The 25,040-nt window shown below is 44.7% G+C and overlaps 1 protein-coding gene across 3 annotated transcripts in view; it reads right to left on the reverse strand.

The window, feature by feature from the left end:
• The window catches only part of NR3C1 (nuclear receptor subfamily 3 group C member 1), a 102,277-nt gene that overhangs the window by 8,824 nt on the left and 68,413 nt on the right, over positions 1 to 25,040 (reverse strand). For all 3 annotated transcript variants that reach the window (XM_046900387.1, XM_046900388.1, NM_001037826.1), the window contains 4 exon segments: positions 13,843 to 14,006; positions 10,099 to 10,215; positions 5,507 to 5,785; positions 2,787 to 2,931 (listed from right to left, as the gene is read on the reverse strand). In XM_046900387.1, the coding sequence (XP_046756343.1) occupies positions 2,787 to 2,931; positions 5,507 to 5,785; positions 10,099 to 10,215; positions 13,843 to 14,006 (705 nt within the window).

A 25,040-nucleotide genomic window follows, 5' to 3' on the forward strand; every position in this document is an offset into this window, starting at 1 on the left:
AGAGCTGTGCTGCAGTAGTCAGCTCTATATGGACAGCAAAAGCTAAGATGATGTGCATGAAACACAGCCCGAATCCTAAGACACAACTTTCAAAACCTTCTTCCTAAAGCAAGGCTGCACTCGATGTGCACTCGATGAGCACAACTGAGCATCCCTCACTGTAACTCCATGAGCACTGTGACTCAAACGGAGACTGTGAGCAGACTGAGGGCGTTCAGCACTGCACTGTGGTCGCACAGCACCACCGAACCAGCAGCACTCACACCTCTCCAACAACGAGGTGATGGTTTAAAGCCTAAACATTGAGCTGCCAAGCTTTTCTACAACTTACACCAAAGTTCTACACATATGTATGTGGTACATGTACATAACACAGGAAGCAGGCTAAATATATGATAAATCACTATAACATAACAAATGTTATCTTAATTAAGACCCTGAGGTTGGGGAGCAGCAAAGGAGTGGCTGGGTGAAAAATACAGAGCAATGCATCTCAGGAAAAATCACCAAATAAACTCCAGAGTGCCTTTTGGAGAATATCACGTGCCACAGTGCTCTCTTTTGAAACCAGTATCAAGCAGAGCGTGAGCAGACCTGGTGTGTGTGCCATTCTCTTGATGCACATGACATCTCTCCTGCCCTCCCCAACTATTCCAGCATTCCCAATGGCACAGCCCTTCAGCACTGTGCTCTGCACACGTCTGGTGGTTCACACTGCGTCTTTATGCACCACGCAGGAAGCGCCATGGCTAACTCAGAGGTGGCTGTGTTTTATTGCTCAATAGTACATAAAAAGTTATGACCAGAGAGTTTTATAGGGAACCTGAAGCACACCGGAGGAGGAGTCAGAAGGAACTGCAGTTCTCTCAGTCAACAAATGTTATTGAAAACAAATGTCATCTTAATGAACAGTCCACATACTGGAACTGCTAACCAGAATACATTGGAGAATTAATACTGAGTAGAAGAGGATTACCATTGCTTTTTAAGAGTATTGGCACATACTTCACTGCAAAGCTCTGTGGTTTTGACCCATTGATAAAACTGCAGGAGATCTCTGACATGTAGCGAATGAGATGCTATCACATTATTAGTGATGTCAGTTACTTCAATTAACTCCACCATGGGGAAACTACTTTATTTCACAGGCATATTCTAATAACTTTAATCAGCAGAAGTACACAGATGGACATACATCTGTCCCCCACCTTTCTTCTCCCTTCCCCCACCATAAAAAAATAATTACTATAAGGAAATTATTAAAGCTTATGAAGGCCTGGACATATATTTACAGGGAAGAATATTTGAGCAAATCAATGGAAACAAAAAAAGTATTATGAAATGTAAATGGCCAATCCCATAGAAAACGTAACCACCACTGTTTTCTAAGCAAGAACAGACTGTGGAGAACAGGAACTGAAGTGCAATAGGAACAAAAATATCGTGAGCACTGCCTCAAAATGTGCCCAAGGGACAGCACTGCCTGCAGAGGGGAACTGGGACATGGATCAGAACTTGTCACTCACTTTGCTTTTCAAATCCTTGTTAGTGCAGTCCCAGTGCTGGACAAGTTCTGTGCCTGTACGCACCCATGGCTCTGTGCGCTCCTACACGGACTGCTTCATTTGATGAAAGAACATAATGGCAAACCCACAGCGATCGCATCCTGCTGACTGGAACCCGCAGGGGGCTGAGCTGCATCTCGAATGGCTCTGGCCAGCAACCTCCAACACCGACACCCACAACATATTTTCAGCAACTAATTCAAAGCACAGACAACACATCTCAGCACACAGCAGCACTGTGAGCACACTCACCACATTGGAGGAGGCAGTGGCAGAGTGCTCCAGAGCTATGCTGGCCCTGCCCCAAGGAGTGGCTGCAGCATGCAATTGCTGAGCAGTCTCAAAGCAAGAGCAGCACAGCGAGGAAGCTGAGCACGGCCGGCAGCACAGTTCATCCCAGCAGGAGGGCCTTACGGGCAGCCTGGGCTCCCCAGCCTGAGAGGCACAGCCAGACCGACCAGCAGAGCAGCACCTGGGAAGTACTGCACTGTGCACACATCTGCACCAACCACTTCTAACCCCTGCAGCTCAAGCCAAGCTTGCTGTCCATCTCCTCCTCTGCCAGAGTTCCTTCTTTCAATCTTCTACAGCACAGATGACCACACAACACCACTTCAAAAAACACAAGGAAGATGATGCTCAGTATAAGAAGGCTGTCCAGATACTGAAGCAAATTCATTTCTCTCTTGAAAACTGATAGCAAAGTTCAACAACAAAAATACAACACACAAGCTTTTCCATTCACAGCCTTTTTTATCCAGATTTTAACCCTGCTCAGATAGAAACATTTAACTGATCCAGAATTCAGTGCAACTGATAAGATGATTTTTATACACCAAACACAGCACACTGCGCAGTTTGCTAAGCTTCTTCCTCCATCCCACAATCACTTCTAGCTTCAGCTTCTTTGGCTCTGGTGAGAAGAATGACTGCAATGAATGGAGCAGGAAGGGTCACAGCATGGGACATTGCATACAAGCACCCCCCACAAAGCTTCATGGAAACAAATGCACTCGGTGTTGAAACGATTTCTCTTTCACTCAACCTGTGTGAAAAATAAGTGATCTGCTGGAAGGAAAACGATGCTGCAATCAACAAAGGGACCTGGGATCTTTGCACCTTTGCTGCCCAGCAACTCGTCTCTCCTGTGCAGAACATGGATGGGCTGTGGCAGCCTGGCATCTCCCCAGTAAAACTAGACAAGGATGCAGTCTTACTTACTCATTAATAATCAGATCTGGTGCAAAGCACAGGAGATTTCCATTTGATTGTTTGTATGACCTCCATCCTAAAGCAAAAGCCATTAGGAACATCCAGGAGTACTGCAGAAGGGTCATTTGGTCATCCAGGTGTAAGTTTCTGAAACCTTAACAACACAAAAATAAAAGCAGTGAGGTGCGGCTGCATTGGTAGCAAAAGAAACCTCCAAAACAAACCCAGAACACAAATAACTTTGAAACAGATCGTGCTTCTCATCAGTACAACCTCTGTACCACCCATGTAGATTACTACTTTTTAAAGTGAATTTTGTAATGATTTCTGTCAATGTGATGACAGCACCTGCAACAACAAGATCGCCTGCTGCTACTTGAGTCAGTCCAGCATTTCTGTATTTCAGACTGCATTCTTGGTAAAAGAAAAAAAAATAGAACAAAAACGAAGGGTTTTTTTTACATGAAAGTCTTGTTGGAAATAGAAGTACTTTAAAAGGTTGCAAACACCATTTTCCAGCTACCGAGGTTACATTCAAATATTTGCACATGTAGAAATCAACTGTAGGACTCAGATTACAGCTGCTGGGCAGGAGGACTGAGCTGAACCAGGAGAGGTCCAAACACAGCGCTCAGCACAGCTCGGCGTGGGGTAACTGCCCTGATGTGGAGAAACAGGCCATGGGGCCTGACAGAAAGTAAGATGGAGAGACAGGCCGCAGGGACTAACAGAAAATAACACTTCAATCTCATGTTATAAATTTCATTGACATCTACAGGTACAAAGCAAGTTCTCAGCACCCCACCTGCAGAAATGCACACCCACCAATAGTGCTGGCCTCCTGCAACTGCTGTGAGCTGCTTTCTGGCTGGAGATTTCCCTGGAGGTGTACAAGAAAGGTTCAGATGCTGTACTGAGGGATGTGGTTTAGTAGGGAAGCCCTGGTGGGTGGTTGGACTGGATGACCTTGGAGGTCATTTCCAACCTCGGTGACTCCATGATTCTATGACAGTGCCAGATGGGTACGCTTTGATGGGTACTACAGATGCCTGAAGGGGAGGTAATACTTAAAAAACCACATCAGAATGTGTGCATGTGATTACGTGGAGAAGGTAATCAGCCAAAGATAGATCACAGGACAAAAATATCTACTATTCACTACCATTCATTTGGCAGTCTTCTGTAATTAACAGCATTTTTCTTTATGTCCACAAGACAATCAGTGATTTAACTTCAAATCTTGTTCTTATTCAAGAACTGTACACTGAACTTACAAAATATGCATCATATTAGAAACAGCTAACGATGGTAGCTAATCTTGTAAGAATACGTATAATGAATAGATCCAATTAAGATAATGAGGAAATGTGTAAAATCTGAAAATTGGTCCCTTAAACAGGCTTAAAATGTAGGCAGCTTTTCATTTGCAATGCTGGTTTCTATCGGATCATGCCTACATTTAACGAGAAAACATTGTGTCACCATGAATCATTATTAAAGTCTGAATTCAAGTTGATTTTATTTAATTTCATTAGGCATTTGGCATCTAAAGAGCTCATTACAGCGCTGCTTCCTGAAGACGTTTAAATAGATAGCAGTCAGTAGATTATTAAATAGCAAGACTCGGTAGGTCTGAACAGCTTCAAAGCAGGCTTCTGGCTTTGGAGACTGCAGTAACCACTATTTACTGCTTCTAAAACACAAGCACATTATTTCAGACATATTTCTAACTTACTGGGTCAAATCTCAAAAGTTTTGCTCAAAAACTCCTCAGGAAAAGGCTGCTTTGACATCCTCAGCTCAAGGATTCAGCAGGCAGCACCTGGTGGCCGCCGGTCTGTGGGTCGGGGGCACTTACCAGAAGTACATACAAATTAAATGTGCCCACAGAGAACCATCTTAGTAATTTAAAAAAGTGTAAAACTATGATAGTAGTCCCTATTAATGGAATTATTAAGCAGAAGCTTGCTATGTTCACAAAGAACATATGTTTTAACCTGAAGGATTCATCTCACTAGGGGAACTGTCCAGAAGAGATTGTAAACACAGAACTGCCCCATACCAGTGGCGTCTGAGTTTTATTTCAGAATGCCAGCAGCCTGCAGGCTGTCCCACAGTGATGCAAAGCACTGTGGAAGTGCTGTTACCAATTTGTTTTTGGAAGCAGGTAACGGCAGTGACTGGAAGACAAGGGGAGAAAAGCATTTGCCTTTGTTCTGTCAGAAGGAAACAGATCTTCAGCTCTCCTGTGGCCCTGACCCCTCCCAGAGACATACTATGAGCTACATGTTATGGCCAACACTGTGATTTTGCATCACTTTTCTTCTGTGAGGCAACTGCTAAATGTCCTCAGGCAGGAGCCAGAACAGCAAGAACATTTCCAGATTTCCCATGTGACAGTTGGTTTAATTGCGTAGCCACAACGCTTGAGAGAAAATGAACATCTTGAGTTCCTGTCTGGAACTGGAACGCTCAAATTTCCAGTCAACAAGAAACTACAGATATGGTGATGGATCGGAAAACAGAACCAGCCTGAATGCAGATCCAGGTAAGCCAGCATGACAGCATCCGTCTATAAAACTGAAGGCTCCACTCCAAAAGTACGAGACCTGGATTAGCTCAGGTACTGCCAGTACTTATCTACGAGGCTCTGAAGGACATCAAATATGAAGACAGACATTGAAGCTCCCGAATGACTGCACTTTGTAATTAACGCACACGTGTGCTACCTGGTATTGCCTTTGCCCACTTGACCGCAGCTACCACTTGCCGTCCTCCTAACATGTTGAGGGTTGACATGATGCGCCAGCTGGAGTCGGGCAGCGTGCTGTCATAGCCTGAGTACAGCACCTCCGGCTCGATCACCTCCAGCAGTGACACCAGGGTGGGTGTGAGCTGCGGCAGCGACGCGGGAACCACGCTCTTATTTCCAGCAGCTTCGGCAGCTTCCCTCGTGCCCGTGGCAGTGGTCTGCTGAATGCCTTTTATCTTCTTCTTCGTCTTGCGAGCTAGGAAAGATCGAATAACCGCTGTTAGGTGACGGAAAGTAACCACGCACCGTTACAACCACAGCACAGGAAATGCTGCTTTCTTTTTCCTGCATTTGTAGATCAGACAATTGAAACTTTTCAAGGATTTTTTTTTTTTTTTTGTCATGAACTGTAAATGATTCCACTTCAATACTTACCAAACTTCCCGTGAAAATTTGTCTATTGCACATTTTAATCAAAGTCACATTAATGCCTACTTCCCCAGCTTCTCTATAATGTCTGCAAGGAGGACACAGACCAGGCCTGGCCCCAAGCTTTCCATGCACAGATCAGTATGGCTCCATGTGGCAAAACAGCACCTGTTTGGAAAAGACTTGCAGGAGTGGGCATGCTGTCATTTCCTTGGTATATTAAGTACAGAAACCATACAGAGGGAAGGAAAGAAATGCACTTAATGGGTTAGAAGTGACTCAGTCTCTTGAGCCAGGGAAAACATTTTTTTGAAATGCTGGGCAGGAGGAGATTTTTCTCTTGCCAGCTTCCTTGCATGTAAATCACTGCTGTATAATTAAACCATTACGTTCATATGCCAAATAAATAGAACGTCACACAGAGATGTTAACCATAAACTAGAAGCTGAAGCAACAGTTGTCAATAAAGGCATCTCCTGTCTGGCCTCTCCCGGAGGCTGAACACAATGGACCATTTGGCTGAGACCAGAATGAAATCCAATTCTTTCCCTTTCTATCAATTAACTGATGAATTTCTGTTCTGCAACTTCAGAGATAAAACAGTAGCACAGAACAACATTGCATAAAGTGCTTTCATGTTTATTAAGTTTCTGCTGATCTAGTCAGTGTCTCTTACAGCCAGAAGTCTACTAACTGTAGCGTAACAGAAGGCAGTATTCCCCCCAGCCCCACTTCTCCCACTGGCTGTGAGAGCCTTCAGAATCTTAACTGTAAGGATAACAAATTCTCTATGGACTCTGCATAAACTGAAGTTTTGCAAAAGCTTAAATACTGTCCGCATTTGCTGAGATTTTCATGGCAGAACAGCAATAACCAGTTCTTTGGAGCAAAGGGCTTCTTTCTGTTGCTATTATCATTACCTGTACGTATTATACGCACACACACACTTGCCATCATCCTTGTTCTCAAGAGCAAATGAACTGCTTTTTAAATGAACATAAATTTCCGTGCACATGCCTACAGGTTAATGGAGATACCTAGGATGGAATACTTCCAGACCAGAAAGTCTGGTAAAATTACAATCAAAGAAATATCTGATAAGATAAAGTATTGTGCAAGAATTTTATTAAGCTGCACTACTAAACCTGACTTAGATATATCGTTGTAACTCACAAAAAAGGAAGGTTTATACTTCCAAATACAAAAACACCACAAATTAAAAGCCAGCTCCTTAAGGCAAAATGCAAAAGATAAACGCTACAGATAAACTTGGCACAGAAATAAGCCCCAGCATCCAAGAACCTCTGCTGGAAGAGAACAGAGTGGCTGCAGTGCAGGATGGTGGGGCTGTGCTGGGCCTGTGCCTCTCACCAGCAGTGCCTAGTGTGGACACTGCAGTCCATCAGCCCAGTGTTAAGGGACTCCCGAGCTGTCCACAGCTGGGATGGAAGTCCCAATACAGCTGAAAAGATGGAGATTGTCATGGGATGTTACAGAGGCAGTGAATGAGGTCTGTCCCACCTCACAGAAGGGCCCCTCCTCTGGGACAGCCAGACATGGCTGCAAGGTCCCAGCTGCACAATGGGGACACGACCCCATCTCATGGAGGGACCTCTGCACCAGGATAGGACAACACAGCACCGCGTGCAGAAGGAGGGCTCTGCCATGGACAGGGTGCGCAGTCAAGCTGTGTGATGTCAGCTGGCCACATTGCCATGTGTCAAACCCCACAGCATCTCAACAGCCCCTTAACAAACGCTGAGGAGCAGCCCACAGGCACAACCCCAACAAGAACCAGTGACACCATGGGGAATGGGAGAAAAGCTCTGGAGGCAAATGTTCTGTGGTAAAGAGAATGCAAAGATCGAGACCTTCATGGAAACCCCATCTCACAGCACTACATGAAATGTTGCCACTGCTGCACAGAAGATGAAACACTGCCATAAACAGAGGAGGCTGTGCACCTCGCTGCTGAGAGCAGGATCTAGAAAGGCAAAAGCCACTGCAGCTGCAGAGCAGGGCAATTAATATTATTAGAAATATGAAGAGACCCTGCAAAAAACTTGAAATTGTTTCAAAATGAGGACAACAGAAAGTAACATAAATTCCCAAGAGTTCAACTATGAAATGCAGTGTGGAAAGCCAAGAAAGATGTTGCGATGGCTTCTCATGGGCACAAAACCTAACGACAAATCATTTTTTCAAATGCATCAGAAAGAAAAAGGGTGCCAAGTAATGGCCAGGGTCAATTAGTGACGGAAGTAGGAAATGAGAATTCAATGAAATAAAGCCTGTAAGACAGAATAACATTATTCTCCTGTAGAAATCTCCGGTACCTGGAGCTTGATAGCTGTGCATTTCCCCAATACCCCCAACTCAAAAAAACACGTAGCACAAAAACATGCCAGAAAAGGGAGCGAAGTGGTGACAGTGTATGCCTGATAAGGCAAATGAGAACAGAAAATGACTAAGCAGCATGGTTTTGGTGTACAAGGAACCATTCTGCCTCCGCGCTGTTGTACACCTCATACTGCCCTCCAGACTTCTGCTTCTTTTGTACCACCAGTTCACCATCTGTTCAGACCCACCTGACAACCCGCTGTTTTCATGATGCTTTCTTTTCCTCCTTCTCACACTACCTTGGGATCTAACCTTTTCGCTGTGCTCAGTTTCCAGACCTCTCTTCCCTCAGCCGTGAAAGCCATTTTCTCTCTCCCCTTTTTTTTTTTTTTTCTTGCCTTCCCCAACCTATATAACACCACCATCTTCCAGAAAGTTGATCCTCTCCAGGAGTCTTTGTGCCAAACCTCAGGGAAGGAAACCTCCCTTTTGCTGTGCCATGACTTCTGCTGGCTCCCAGGCTGCCCAGCTGGCCACACAGCCTCACACCTCTGACACTGCTGGGAGCCCAGTGAGCACCCTGCTGCCTTGCACACAGCTGTATGCCCTGCACAGACACTCACCGATGGCCTCCCAAGCTGTAAGACTGTGCCAGGACCCACCGTGCTGACTGTGGCTGTCAGGCTCCATGCACACTTCTCCTGCATACAGACCCCACTGATATGTATACAAACCATGATGTCCCCTGCTGAGGATGGGATTTACGTGTAAGTGTGGCATGGGGGAAAGCATTTCCACGTATTGGGTCCTCTCCCTTTGCTCAAAAGGATGGGCAGCAGCCACCAGCAGGGCAGGAACATGGGGCGTTCATGGCAGGGAGGGGCAGAAGAGCAGCAGGAAAGGACGTGCTAACGTGGGCCCCAGTACGAGCACTACCCATCTCTAACACAATGCACCACTTACATTTTACTGAAGGATATTTTCACTGAAATGAAAGAATGTTCCTATTAACTTACATTTCTGACATTTTTATTTTATCTGTCAACTTTGATGATACGAGTTATCACCACGATAACTACGCTAGTAAATTCTGCATTAATCTCTATGGCTCAAGGAAAAATATCGAAGATGAAATGTAGCTGACAGCAGTAAAAAAGTTTTATGCCTTTTTAGGGCCGTTGCTGAATCTCTAGCTGATGTGGTCTTCAGTTTCTCAATAGCCATCCACAGCCGAGCACAGAACAAACATGCACCCGCACATTCATGTTTTTTTATTATATTATCTTTTCTAGAGAGACTCTACCAGACATTTAAGAACAAGAATCTGCAGCATGAATAAAAATGATTGCCTTTTCTTCAGCTTGAAGATGCAAGGCCCACTCCAATTTTAGATACACGCCCGGGCATTCCCTCCCATTTGTGGTTTTCAGCATCAAGTCACTTTCCCAAGTAAGAATAGGCAGGCACGGCACTTCCCTACAAGACCTCTGCTGGAGTTCTGCTGTCTCAGATTCACCGAAAAAGCAACAAGATCTACGTGCTGACAGGAAGAAAAAACAACCCCATTTCACACGCATGACTCACTTCTGCCGTGCATACAGGGAGATAAAGCAATTGAGTGGGGATAGGAAAGCACGGGAGAAACTCTAGCACTAAAAATCTTACTTTCATTAAAATGCTGCTACGCACCACAGGACACAGCGGTACTTCTACCACATTAAAGTGCTGCTGCTTCAGCTTCCTGAGCAGCGGGACTTTCACCCGATCAGAACTAAAAGGGGATGGAACACAGAGGATTACCTTCGAGGTTCATGCCTGCCTGGAGACATTTCCGATAGCGGCACGCCGGGCAGTTCTTCCGCCGAATTTTGTCAATAATGCAATCGTTCCTTCCAGCGCAGAGATAGTTGTGCTGCCCTGCATTCACAGAAACACACAGAATCACCACCAGCCTTACAGTCAGATGAAGTCATTCACTGTTTCTGCAGCATGCAGGAAGCAGGGACTGCAGGATGTCCCTACTCACTGCACTCCTATTGCAAAACAAAATCAGTATCCAGACGATTCCCAGCAAATACAAATCCAGCACTCAGACACCGATGCCACCACGCTTACGGAGAAATCCTATCTTCTGTTTGTTAAGGTTAGGCAAGTTCTATTTTTACAACACTTTTTCTCTTACATTTCTCCAAGCTAGGAGAAAGCTCTAAGCCTCTATGGCATGTTTACAATTCCCCTGAATGATTTCACATGAGATATAAATAACATCCACAAACACATTTGGAAAGTATACATTTCAACATCTCTCCCAGCATATAGAAATAGCTGTCACTGCTCCAGAAGCTGAGAAGCCCCCCTTCCATTCAGAAGCAGACAACCAAGCACTCTGACATCTGCAGGGACCCTCAAATTTGCAACAAAAATTTGGCCCCAGAAATGTGGTGACCTGAAGTACACCTATTAAAATGAGTGTATTTCTTTGTTGTTAACAGAAGGGCAATAGTGAAGAAGAACGATATCTGTTCCTAATTACTTGAGTTTTATGAACAATTGTATAACGACAGCTTCCTTTAGAAAAAGGCATTGCTAAGAGATATGTCCTTCTCCCAGACAGGGAACAAGAAACAGAAGCGTTGGTGGGACAAAGCTGCAGCCCAGGCTCTTATGCTGTGTTTCAGTGACCCAATGGATAACAGCAAAGAGGAACAAATGTATTTTCCAAATGTTCAGTTACTAACAACAGAGCCTAGGAGTCTTCTTATAGAAACAGACGTGATTAAGGAATTAGTTTGAAACGAACTGTGAAAATTTCAGGTATGCAGAGTCCATCCCTATGGCCTTTGTCAAACTTCTGGAGTTCCATCTCCATGCAAGTATTTGGCTTTCTTGTATCTCCTGCTTTGCCATTATTGTCTTTTGTTTCTGTTTGTTTGTTTTATCAGGTGAAAACTACATTATTTCTCCATATAACAGTATAGTGAAGCTCTTCTGTCACGTGAGCATCTGGTGAAAAACAAGGAGCACTTTTCCACCTCCTGCTTCCCACAGTCAGAACGCTGCCCTGCAGATACGCCAGCCAAATGGACACATCAGTTACCTTTGCTGCTTAAAAAACGAAGATACTTAAAGAACACGCTGGTGAAAGCTGGTAGTGAGCAAACTGAGATGCTTCCAAGAGAATTTACTGCAGATGGAGGCATTTTGCAGAGCATCCAGACAACACTGCTGCTCCACACCGCACCGCCTGGGCACAAGCATGCCCCTGGGCTCTGACGGGTTGTGATGATCGGAGGAATGAAAGATTCTTTGGAACAGATTGGGAGTGGAAAGGGCTGGAGAATAAGCACAATCTGGAGCACTGCGGGAGGCAGGGGTGTTGGAAGGGATTTAACACAGAGGGGAGGTGTGAGGATCTGAAGCAAGATGAAAGCGGGAGTGGGAGGAGGGAGGAAGACGTGGGCTGGCAGGAGAGGTGGTAACAGGAGGGAGGTGTGGGGCCAGGACTGCAGAGACACAACCAGAAGGGCTCTGAGGCACCGTGAAAATAAGAACTAGAACAAGACAGCTTTTGCTGTCCTGGATTCCTGAAGAAAGGACCTTTGTTTGTGTGAGAAAGGCTATAAATACAGAACAGTTGACCCACCTTCATCCTCCCTCTTTTCCTCTAATTTTACTGTTTGCTGAAAGAAATACACCTCATACTGGTTTCCTAGACACTGACACTTTCGGTTTCTGTAACCATTTCCATCACAAGTGTATAGGACTGCAGACAAAGGTGCAGAAGAGGCGTTTCCAGGCTTACAGCTCAATGACAAATGCAGTTTGCTGGATCTGCACACTAACAGATGCTTGGCAGATATTAATGAAAGCAATTGTGCGGAAACAAATTATTTCTACATATATTCCTAGTAGGAAAAATTCCTGTAAGAGTTAAAACCAAGTTTTTTGTCCCTTAAGGTAATATTAAAACTCACAGATCCTTTAAGGGCTCCTGAAAACATCCGTAACATTGAATCTTAAGGATTGTGGTTGGGACAGTCTGTGGAACAATAACAAAATGAAAGCACAGGTAAACCTTGAGGAGCGTGCTGCAGTTCTACAGCTCCAACCCTGCTTTACATATCTAACACCAACACAGTTGGTACAAGATGTGCAAAGTCACATCACCAATCTGCAGAAATCACCGGGCCGATTTCTTCATGTATCAATGCTTCCGTCACTGGTTAAGGCTGTGGAACAGGCAGAACTGTCACTGTGACACACTCAGCTGCCACACAGCACTGCTTCTGGGGGACGTCCAGTGCCCTTATTTCACTCCAAGCTACAGATGATTATTCATCCCAACAAGGAGCCGGCTGCAGACGGGAGCACAGCTCGGATAGGACAAACCGAGAGCCAAGGACAGCTCAGCGCTCTGTACTGCAGCTGGTTCTCATGGTACTTCAGAAACAGCTTCAGTGCGCCATGGACACGACATCCTTCCCCACAAAGGGTAGCAGCACTGCCTGCGAACATCCTCGGATCCCTCTGAGAGCAGCTCTGCGCTTCCATGCAGTTTCCCATTGCGTCATTACATTTCCTATTGCTTTGGGTGAGTTGGGAGCACAGGAACAGTCCTTCTTCTAAGGAAGGAATGCTGATGCATCTTTGTGAAACACAACCTTCCCTCTTCTCAAGTGAAATCGAGCTTGCAAAAACGTTAGCAAAAAAATGACAGCGTGACTCACTTCATCACCCAGCAAGGACTGCCCAAAACAGGCACGAGACGGGAAGCCCTGTGCGAGGGATTTCCTGTATTGTGTAACGGCGGTGCAGGAACCGCTGCTGCCCTTTCGGTGCACAGCGATGCGCTCCGCACTCCTTCCGTCTCTGATGCTGATATTGCAGTAAGGAGTTGGGCACGCAGGCAAAGCCTGCTCAGCACAGAGTGGCTGCTCTGCTGCACTGCTATGGATTCCCATTTCATATTCCACCATCGCCTTTTTCTTCCTGTGCTTACAGAGAAATCCCAACAACCTCAACCTGCACACCTCTGTAAATTACCCTGCATACACCATACACGTTGCACACATGTAACGTAACCAACACTTCTGACAGGAAACACTGTAGAACTCTCCCAACCTTGCAGAAGAGCTACCCAATTTCACCCACATCATCGTACACAATCAATGAGCACGAAACTTAGAACCACAGACTGTGAATTCAACACACACAGACACGTCTGTATATATAAGTAGGACAAATAAACAAAAACAACAGTGAAAGAAAATGAAGGAAACAAAAAGCAAAGATAACAATGCTCCCTTTTATCCTGAGTGAATGGGAGCATTTTATAAACGTAAAGGGAATCTATGCTTCAGATAATTGCACTATTATCAATGTTATTTACTACGAAGAGAACAGCAATAGCAGGGCTGGGGTTTCCCAGGAGGATCTGAGCAATAACTGGGGCTCCAGCAGGAGAGAGTGGCCTGGCTTTGGCCGGTCAGGCATGGAATTGGATCTTACAGTCCTGAAGAATGTGTTGTTTCAAACAAGCCTTACCTTCCACGGCTCTTTTGAAGAACACTTTGCAGCTGCCACAAGTAAGAACACCATAATGGCACCCAGAGGCCTCGTCAGAGCATACGAGGCAGAGCTTGGGAGGTGGTCCCGCAGTCGCTGAGGTTGTGGATGGAGAAGAGCTTACATCTGATCTCAGTCCAGGGCTGGGAAAAAAGACGTGAAACTACAAATTAAGATCTGTGGTATATTGGCAAACATTTTATAATGGTGAGAAATGGGCTGTCTTTATCCTCAAAGACTCACAGCTCTGTGCAAACAGTTCACCAGACTCACAAACAGTTAACCAGCGATCTGTTACACGTAAGTAAAGCTGTACGGATTGCTTTACTGCCCATTCGACTGCGTCAAGATCATTTCCCTTACCCATCTCCGAAGCCAAGTTTCCTGTGCAGTGATCCTAGTCTATAAAATCAACTCCTACAGCACGCTCTCATTCCATACTGCTTTCACTATGGTTGCTTTCCCCACAGTCTGCATTAAGTCCTGCAGGAGCTTCCCTTCCACTGCCAGCATCAGGTTTTATACCAGGACACTTCTATGCAAGAAGCTGCAAATGAAGTCACGTATTCATAGTAATAAATGATCCTTTCACCCCAGCATTTCAGGAATTAATAGCATTCCTTAATTCAAGAACGTGACATTCCTGTGTAAACATCCAGTCCACTGACAAAGGGTTAATTCTTAAACAAAGAACTATTGCTGGGACAGCACACAGCCCTTCACAGCCATCTCTGAGCTGCTCCTAACCGTAAGGGCTGAACCAGCAGCAGCTCTGCCAAACTTCAGAGGCCGATCATTCAGCACAGAGCCCAGTGCCTCGCCTGCTTCAGGCTGCCACGACACCTGAACTCCTTAGGGCTTACATAGCACATTTTGCTGAGTTTATTCGCACAAACTTTAAACTTTTAGACGAGATTTCTATACTGCATGCTTGACTTCAAGTGATTCTAAAATTTGGTGCAGTAGGGCTCCAGCCACTTTCTAGATGAGGACAGAAAAATGACACTTATTTTGAGCCCCTGGAGCCTTTATTCAGAAAAACCCTGGAAAACTCTTATTCCCTAAATCAAACTTAAAATTTGAACACGGGCTGAGTTCTTAACAGAATATTTCTTTTCCTCTCCTCAAGAAAATCTGACTAGATTTGGTCATACGCTTAGAAAATATCATAGTTCTCAAACATTCACCTAAAATTAAATTTCAGCAGAAATGAAAAAACTTCAGCACCCTGAGGGCCTGAATCTTGAACAAGTCAGCTCTTCACACTGCATCCCTATGGAGGAATGGAGAAACAGCCAACAGTCCAGGAGTGCTGGCGGGCTACGTGAGAGCACAGGGAACAGCAGAGCTAAAGGATGGACAGCAGCGATGGGGACCTGCTGCAGTAACCTGGTACAAAGGCTGGTGAGCAGGAATTCATCTGAACAGAAAGAATAAGAATGGAATAAGGGGCAGAGAGAAGGCTTCAGTAAGAAGGGCTGCAGCCGGAGTGAGGCAGAATGAGTCAAGCTTGGGGAAAAAGAGAAGAAAGCTCACCCAGGAAGCACCAGTCCTCCCCAGAACTTGGAAAAGGACTCACCTCCATCACATTCATCCTTTGCTTTCAGAAAATATCTGAAATGCAGCAACACTTTCTCTGTTCTATTACTCTACGAAGATGATGCAACTATCATCATTGTCACTAGCTCATCTGTCAACTAAAGCAGCACTCATCAATAGATTACAGCCCTGTTTATGACCCATAAGATGGCTTTTCTATGTTTTCTAAATAATTTGTCTTCTCTCAAGGATCAGAAAAACATAATGAAATATTTAGGTTGCACAATCAAGTGCACAACACCCAAGTAATGGCAGAATGGAATTCACTCTGGTTATGTTCATCTGATGTCCTTACAAACACACGTCTTTAATTACACACTCACACTCATTTCTACGAAGCCTGCCTGCCCTCCTCAGCACTGAAGTGCTCCAGGAATGTGTCACGTAATGACAGAGGCTGCTGCTTGCTAGGGCCCATCTCCCCGCAGGAGATGGTTTGCATGAGTGGTGACAGTTTTGCAAGGGAAGCAACCTCATGGGTAAGGAAGTCGAGAACTCGAATCTATTTCTGCTTCTTATCACTAAGCTGCATGTGATGGCGCTCGATTAGGACAAACCAGAATTGGCCATAAGAAGCTGTTGGTCGCTCCGCTCCCTGCATCGTAACACAGAGCTGGAGCCCAGCATGCTCCTTCATGGGAGGTCAGTGCATGGGAGCCGACCTGGGGCTGCACAAATCTGCATGGCTCACAGCAAACAATTAACTGTGATCAGTGCCACAGTACTCACTCCATATTAGGGTCCAATTCACACGTTGGACTATAAAGCAGAGAGCTGCTGGACAAAATGGTTTGTGGTTATGTGATTGAAGATTCAGGCCCGGTGGCACCTTTTCCTACACTACAAATCTCAGATTAAACACTGAAATGTGAATGGAAAGCCATCACTTGAGAGCTGCAGATCATTGAAACATTTAGAGAAGAGAGAAGCATCTTTTTCTATGCATAGTCTTGAAGACGACTAATATAGAAATATAAAATTGAGCTCTTGTGAATTTATGACAACAACATTTTCAAGGAATCATTCACAAACTGTCACTGAAACGGTGGTAGTGTCAAACATATTCTACTGAAAGTTTTCAATCACCTCTAATGTTTAATTGGGCTCATCTTCCATGCAAGTATCACAGAAATTGCTACATGATAAAGACAACAGATAGATACCAAATAGAACTAAATAGAACAACAGAACTAAAAACAAGTGATTATTTCAATTAAAAAAGCAGTTGCCAACAATCTAATCTGGGTTTCTGGCATATCTTCTCAAGCTTGGCTTTATCAGATAAGGCCAATATTTACTAATGGAGGGGGAAAAGTGCTGAATGCTGACAGTCCCTCCTCGCATCCTGCTTGCCCCAGGTACAGCAACAGGAGCGATCCCTGAGTGTGATCCCACCCAGGAGCCTCACAGATCTGATCCACAGCCAAAGGGAGCACTTAATGCATGGGACAGCCCTGCACCCACAGCAACTTCATCTGGCATTCAATATAAATCTTTTACACACAAAGTCACAGGAAGGAGTAAAAGACAACTGGACTGCTTCCCAAGGGGTTGTGTGTCTCTCCTCAAGAAGTGAGGATTTACACCCCATGATAATATAACCATTATTGTTATCCTTCGGTTATTTGCAGAAGTGTTTCAGAGCTCAACAAAATCTTAACAAACTACGAATCTTACCCAAATGGAAGAAAACATAAACAAGTCCAAATGGGAAAGGAAAGCATTCTGAAATGCAATGGCTCCAAGTTCATAAAACAAGTTATCATTTATTCTCGGAGGCAATGCATTAGCAAAGAAAGGGGAAGGAGGTCCATTCCCATACACTTTCAGAAGTGATTCATATCTGAACAAGTTTTATTTTTGCAGATATTTGTTTATAATTTCTCATTGAGGAGACATGAAGGGAAATGGGAAGACTTAAAGATGATGCAGCTCCAGTAACCAGGCCTGTACAAACCATGCTGTTTATCTAAGTCCATTCCTTTGTTAATCATTTACCAGAGACTTTCAAACCCAGCTCAAGGTTCAAACTTTAGTGAAGACGGGTGTGGTAAAGCTTATGGTGTTTGACATTTGTATTCCCCAGGGACCTGTCTCCCTGTGCACCCCTACCCCAGCCCAGAGGAGAAGAGCCCACAGCACCAGGTGGGAAAGCAGAGGTGTGAGTCAGGAAGGCAAACAAGAACCATCTCCTGGGCCAGGCTGTCAGTGCTGGGCTATCAGATACGGCCCATCATGAAGCTGGCAGCCTGTCATTAGCGATAAGTCAGGCACAGAGTCGTGGCAGAGCTGTGGCTCTCCTATGGACATATCCTATCAGTGCAGCTGTGGGCAGCAGTGACAACATTTGCTTTCTCCCCACCTCTGCCTTCTTGTGATACAACACAGAACTTGCACGCTCCCACACGTGGTAACCATGCTAACTTTATGCTACTGTTTTAAACACCCATCACCTTCCTGCGCTGCACATTGGCCACAACATCACCTCTGGCTGCATCGGGTAAGCGCAGCAGCACTGCCAACAGCCTGAGTGTCCCAAAGGGAAGGGGTCAGGTACCAGCAGGAGGAACATCTCGGGAGGGCTGTGGGCAGCTGTCAGCTCAGCAGTTTGCACCTTTTCAAACACCCAACTCTGGAGAGAATTTCAGAAGCAACACCTCATCCCAGGTTTTTTCAGACATACACACAACAAAGCTATTCCCTGGTGCTATTACAAACTGCAACACCACTGCAGGCAGCTCCTGGAAGCACTGAAAACATTTTATTCGTGTCCAAATACCAACTGAGGAAAGAAATGGACAAAACATGCATCAGGAGTGGGAGAAAGCAGCTCCAAGACAGACTAAATGTATCTAAGCCTGAAGCAGTGTAAATGAGACCACTCATTGTGCTCTTACTCCTAGCCCAGTACATCACATACAAGTTGCATTCACTACGCAATAAATCCAGACCACAAAATGATACACACCGTAACTCTCAGTCCACCAGAAAAAGTCAGCTTAGTGTTTAAATAATGCATTCTTAATAGCAAAGTACTCATCCATGTAAGTAGCACCACCGAAGAAACAGGAAAGGAACCACTTCCAATGTCACCATCTGGGCCTCCTTCTTATCTTCCAGCAATGAGAACAATGTAAACACACAGCTGCGTACAGCAAGAGATCACATTTTTTGAATTGCTGATTTCTTTATTAACCAGAGAACTGCTAATTAATTTTGATGCTCTCTTAAGCAGGAAAGCCATTTTCAGAGCAGGCATAAACAACTCAATTGACACCATTGGCCCATCACAATGAAAGCTGAGGGATCCTGCACAGAACAACAAGCTGCCGCCTCCATCCTCTACATCATCAGCTGGAGAAACCCCACAAAAGAGTTTGGCTTCAGCCATTCCCCTGCCCAGGGAAAGGTCCCTGTGGAAAGCACGGACAGAATCCACACCACAGCCCTCCCGAGCACTGCGGCACACAATGGTCCCTTCTGTCTCCTGTAATGTCCTCGCTTAAGTTTAGAGACTGAAAATTGGTATGAATTGGTAGAAACCAATGATTTCCTTCCCGGCTGTCTGCAGGCTCTACACAGATATACATTCTTTGCTCCATCTGGCAACCACGGAGTATGCAGAAAGCTCAAATACCGTCCACGGATATTAAGTACATTGCAATTTACCTCTAAGTCAAAGGCATCTTGGGATGTTGATTCAAACATTCCTATGGACTACCTGAGTGTGTACACAAGAAAAGCCACCCTCCCAAAAACGCTTACACAGAACCTGCCTATCCCTAAGCTTTCTTTCCTGTCTTGTATCTAAAGAAGGCAACAGATCTGCTTTGGAAGAAGTGCTGCACATTGCCAACGATGCCATAATAAACAGAAAAAGTCTGCTACAGATTACAGTATTTACCTAAAGTCTGTGAATAAAAGCATCCAGTATTGCTGTTTTATAGTCCCTGTGAAAGCCAAGATGATTAACACCATTTCCTTTATCACCCACTTAGATAAATGCCTTATCGCCCGGCGATAAGCAGGAAGCCAGGCTCTGCTCTGATGGTGCAGCTCAGTGCGCCTGCATGGACAGCAGGAGGACCAGGTCAGCAAGAAGGCCACATCCAGATGTGCTTCAGATGGGATGCACGAGCTCCCTGCAGAGGATCACGCTCTTCCAGAACCAAACTGGTGGGTATCATCATGCCTCCCCCCACACTGGGCCTACATTAGGATATATTTCATAGCTGACTTGCAAGGAAATACTGGGAGTAAAACTTCCCTAAATAAACTGAGATACAGGCAGACCTAAGGCAGCAAAGTCTCATAATCAGCCTCCACGTGCACGGAATGACAGATATTTGCAGGACACACACAGAACACGTTTACATATATACTTTTCCCTTTAATACAACTAAAATGGGCTGTGTGATTCATTGCTGTGTATAAAATCGCCTCAAATACTGCCAACATTTTTGCACGTGTTCCCAACAACTCTCATACATCACAACGAGGACATTAACCGAGGTTTCCAGATCGAGTTAACAAAAAAATGGCTTCAACTCACGCCGATCTGATGTATATCCACTGGGAAAGACTTTGTTCTCAAAACAGTGTGTTTTCACTGGAGCTCAATGAGAAAGAGAACCACTCCACATTCCTGCAGCCCAATGCCCTGGATGCTTCGACCCCCACAGCCCTCGCAGGGAACCTGGTGCAAATCTGAAGTCTGTTTGCAGCAAGTACATGAAGAAGGACTTTATTAGAAAGGAAAATGCAGCAATGGCCCCTTCTGCTCTATGAACATATGTGTGTGATCCTTTAGAAACTGCTGTCTGAAGCTCAGGGCTGACACACCAGAGCTGCCCTGCCAGCACCCGAGAAGTGACACTCATCCCAACACCATCCTCCGGGTGACAGAATCCATCTCTCTGGGGAACCAGATAAATTAATTATCTGTATTTAGTAGAGCCTCAGTGACAAATGTGCATTGCCAAGAGGAGGCTTCCCAGGAGCTTGTGTTTCACAGCACCTCACCGAGGCAGCAGGGGCCATGTTCCAAGCACCCCTGCTCCATTTCTCATGAATTATTCCACAGTAAATAGAAATCAACCCAGAAAGTATGGGTGATTACCATCGGTGTACCAACAGAGCCATCTTTTGCACGGACTCCTGATGCAGCACAATGGAAATAAAGGAACTGCACGCGCGGCATGGGCTCCCTATGGGCACCACGCTGCCACATCCCCGCTCTGACGTCCGGCACTGTTCTGAAGCCAGAGGTGCACGACGTCCCTGGGAGCACCGCACTGTGCCCAGCTGCCCACTGCCACGTGCCCCAACACCACCACCTCCCCTCGCTCCGAAATGGCGTCTGCTACCATTTTAGAGCTCACACAGGAGTGAGAAAGAAATGCTAACGCAAGTGAGTGACGTGAGGGTTTTTTTTTTTCTTTTTTGGATGCTCTCCAGAATGTAAAGGTTTCAAGGGCACAGGCAAAGCTTTCTTGGAATGGATAAATGGTAATTGATGTTGCAGCTGCAACCTTAGCTCGAGCTCACGGGATTTCAAATGTACTATAGATTAAAGTATTTATGACCAGAATACGATAATTAAATTATATGTTCTAAACTTTTACATTTACTACAGTGTGCCAGCAAAGCTGCCGAAGAGCCGTGCCTTCAAGGGGAGGGCCTCATCTCTACAGCCAACAATGCATGCGTATTTCTCAAAGGTTTCCATAATTCTCTTTTTTATTATCACTTCCATTACTTCCTTAAATAAAGAAGTAGCAAAGAATTAAGGCCAGTACTTTGTTACACTCAGATGAAACCCTTACCTAAAACTATGGGATCATTATATGCTATCCCAGTCCCTTACGCTTCATTGTGTAACAAAATACACATTTGATCTACACCGACTTTTGCAGATTGCTGTGGATCATCTACAGACTGCTTTCAAGAACTCAGCCTTGCAGAACAGCCCAGCTCTATTGGCGCACATACGCACTCCGTTCAGAAACTACTGGGCAGAGAGGGGCTGCCTGCAGAGGATCTCAAGACAAATATGTCGCCAATAGAAGAAAGCTCAAAAATCTACTCAGAATTTGACTCTTAAAGATGCATTTTAGTTTAACACACGATACAAAGTCGTCTGCAGCCCATTGGTCTCTGAGCGCAACAGGCACTGCTGTGACCTACGCCCCCACCACACTCCCCTGGAAGCAGAGCAGTAGTTTTCCAACATCAAAACACCAAGCCTTGCGAGCAAATTGAAAGCCAATGGACCTGCCAGAAATGTATTATCTTAACAGACAGCCTTTAACATCATGGTTTCCTTCTCTGCACACTGAATTCAGAAACAGAATTCCTGCACAGAGGGATTTTGTTAACAGAACAGACCAAGGAGCAAGAACCCATTACATCTTACCTTATCCTACATAATCAGGATATAGCTGAGAAATATTTCACCCCTCAGTACAGCATCCTTATTAAAGTCACACCAGAGGAATTGAACTGAAATTATTAAGTGGGACTGGTTCCATTAATGACCTCAGTGTGAGCTCTGTTATGTGTTGCTCCAGTGCTCCCAATGCGAGCGCTTCTGTCAATCATAGGGCTGCGGTCAGGAGCTGCCAAAATGATGTTGCTAGGAAAAAAGGCAAGACATCTGGAAAGCTGACTGCAACGTACATGGAAAAGTATTACTGTGCTGCAAGAAAGGCGCTACGAGACTCGACTGAATGCAAGAGTCACAGAGCAGATATTTTAAAAGCTGAAGGTTAATACTTGCATAGTATCTAATTGATTCATAAAGCTATAAATAAATTCAGACTGCCCATTAGAAAGTTCATTTATGCTATTCAGAAAAAAAAAATATTCAAGGCTGTCCTGGTGCCAGCAGAGCCCTCCATGAGGAACCGGCACCAGCTCTGACCAGAGCAGACACACAGCCTCGCTCCATGCAGCTCTGCGGAACGCAAATAGAATGGGCACAAACGGATCAGAAAAAGCCCTGAACTTTTCTGAGAAGGAAATAGGGCAAATGAAGCAGAAAGGAATTTTTCTTCATTAATTCTTTCTAGAGAATTTAAAGAAGCTGTTTAGAAGTGAAATTAATACTGAAAGAACGTCAGGATGGTAAATTCTTCAGGGCATAAAATACATTTCCCTGCCAGTCCGTACGAAGCATTGCACAACGTCTTTACTCTTGGCACGGGCTGTCAGGCTTTTTTGTCAACAAAAATAATGCATTTACATGTGGACCGCTTTATTATGGAGTTTTAACCAATGTGTTGCATTCTGGGCTCTGCTTCAGTGAAAATATATGAAGAAGAGGGATGGGGATGTGTGCCAGTTTTAGGTTTTGGCCTCCGTCCATTTGATGTGGAGCCAGGATGACTTGGTTGACTGTTGAGTCATAGGTTGTTCAATTGACATTATTTTACATTTGACTAGTTATTGTTCTTTAAACTTTGAACAGGAGTCCAGAAGCTCACAAACCAGCAGTGAAACCAAGGGGAAAAAGGAAAAAGAAAAGAAAAAAAAAAAAGGGGGGGGGGGAAAGGAAAAAAAAAAAAAAGGACTAAAAAAGGAACCAAGGCACAGTTTAAAGAAGATCCTTGAGCAAGAAACACGCTGTCCTTAAATGACTTCTGCATTTAGCAGAGACAGCCTAAAAACCCCCATTCATCTAACAATTACAAAAACATTTAGGTATATAAAAAGCCATCTGTAATGCACAGCACTGACTTCAAAACTACTGAGGATATTCTGAGATACGGCTCTGGCCGTATTAATACACAGATGGGAAGAAGCAGCAAACATTTTCCAATCAAAAAAGGAAGATGAATTCAAAGTAAAAATCAGGGAGTAGAGTGAGCACTACATGTTTAACAGACATAACAGTGATTACAGTTCACTTTGAAAAAGCATTGGTGGGTTTCCCATGGTTGTGATCAGAAACAAACCTTACATCCATGCAGTGCACCCAATACTGTAAATTGTACTGCAATTCTTTTCAGTCTTCCCACCTGCCTGGTTTCCTCCACTTGTTTCAGATGGCAGGTAGGTTTTCAGCAGGTTTTGATCCCTGTGGAGGAGAACCTCTACATGAATACATGTTATACTGGGTTGTTCTCAGAATAGCCCTCTTCCATATCTCAGGCTTAGACTTTGGCTCAATTTTCCCTTCATCTCCAGATGAAGGGCACATATGTGAGCACATATGAGAGCTTTAAAGCAAGCAAACATGTCTGAAAGGGAGCTTTCAAAGTCTTACAAACTTGAACAAAATAATTCCGTCTCATTTCAACAGGCCTCTGACACCTTTGATGCACTGAACATACCCAAAAGCACTCTTCTCAGTGTAGAAAGAAAATGGGCAGTGTAGGAAGAAAAGTTTGTGCTAAATTTGCTTACTGGGACAAAGTCAGTGCCCTAAACTTTCCTAAGACTTCAGAAGGACGAGCGACGAGCACTGCCACAGACCTGTGAGATGAGCACAGCTCCACTACGCCATTTCCATGGCAATTCTAAGCCAACTTTATTGGACTATCTGCCAGCGCTATAACTACTTTTGTCAACACAGTTAAGCAATTACAGATAAAATTTCTGCTATAGGATGCATACCCAGTAGGTCATTATCTGCTGCTATTTCCACTTGGCACCCATCTCTCACTCAGGCTATCACGACGTCTCACCACATTTCACCACATCTCTCCCGCTGTGCGCTCCTGGACTTCATAAGCATTCTTCTTAATCTATTTTTTTGCCAATATTTTTACGCCTCGCCTTCCATCTCCCTCCCGGATTTCCCACATTATTTTATCCATGCTCCAATGTGCTCTTCCTCCACCCCTCCCCTTCAGCTGAAGGAAGCCGTATTCCTTCCCCAGTGAACCTCACACAGTTTCCTGGCCGCATTGTTCATCTCGGCCTCTTTGTATATTTTCTCTTCCTGAGCAGCGCTGCAGCTCCTCCCAGTTGAAACTCCACCTGTGAGTCTCATTAAGGGGCTGTTTACCCGCTCACCATGCACAGCCCTACCACTGAGAGCTGTGTGCCTTCACAGCACAACTCCACACAGCCATCATGCATTATTTCAGGATTGAAATGGTGGGGATGCCAACAATATTTTGGAAGACTATTCAAAATTTTAAAATTTTCCTGGTGGGAAATATTTTCTTTCCTTTCCTGAACTTCAGCATTCATTACAATTCTATGCACTCCCATAAAGGTCTTGAGAATAAAACCCAAACTTTTACAACACACCATTACCTATCATTACTGCCCAGCATCTTTCACACACAGCTTAGTCACTCCCATTCCGTAGTAGAATTGGTTGTGATAACTCAAAAAGAAAAATGTGACTGACTGTAATGAAGCGCAGTCATTGTTCCAAGATTTCCATGTTGGCACAGCCAAGGACAAAGGCCTGGGAGCAGAGAAGGATGGCCTGCCTGCCAGCTCCTTTACACATCTCTTCTGCCTGCCAGGTGAGCAATTGATCAATCCTACCTTTAAAAACAGTTACGTAAAGCAAAGAGGGAAATAAATACAAAAAAAGACACCCACGTCAATCAGGCGTAATT

The sequence above is a fragment of the Gallus gallus genome, chromosome 13 (assembly GCF_016699485.2).
Source record: "Gallus gallus isolate bGalGal1 chromosome 13, bGalGal1.mat.broiler.GRCg7b, whole genome shotgun sequence".
Classification (NCBI taxonomy): Eukaryota; Metazoa; Chordata; class Aves; order Galliformes; family Phasianidae; genus Gallus; species Gallus gallus.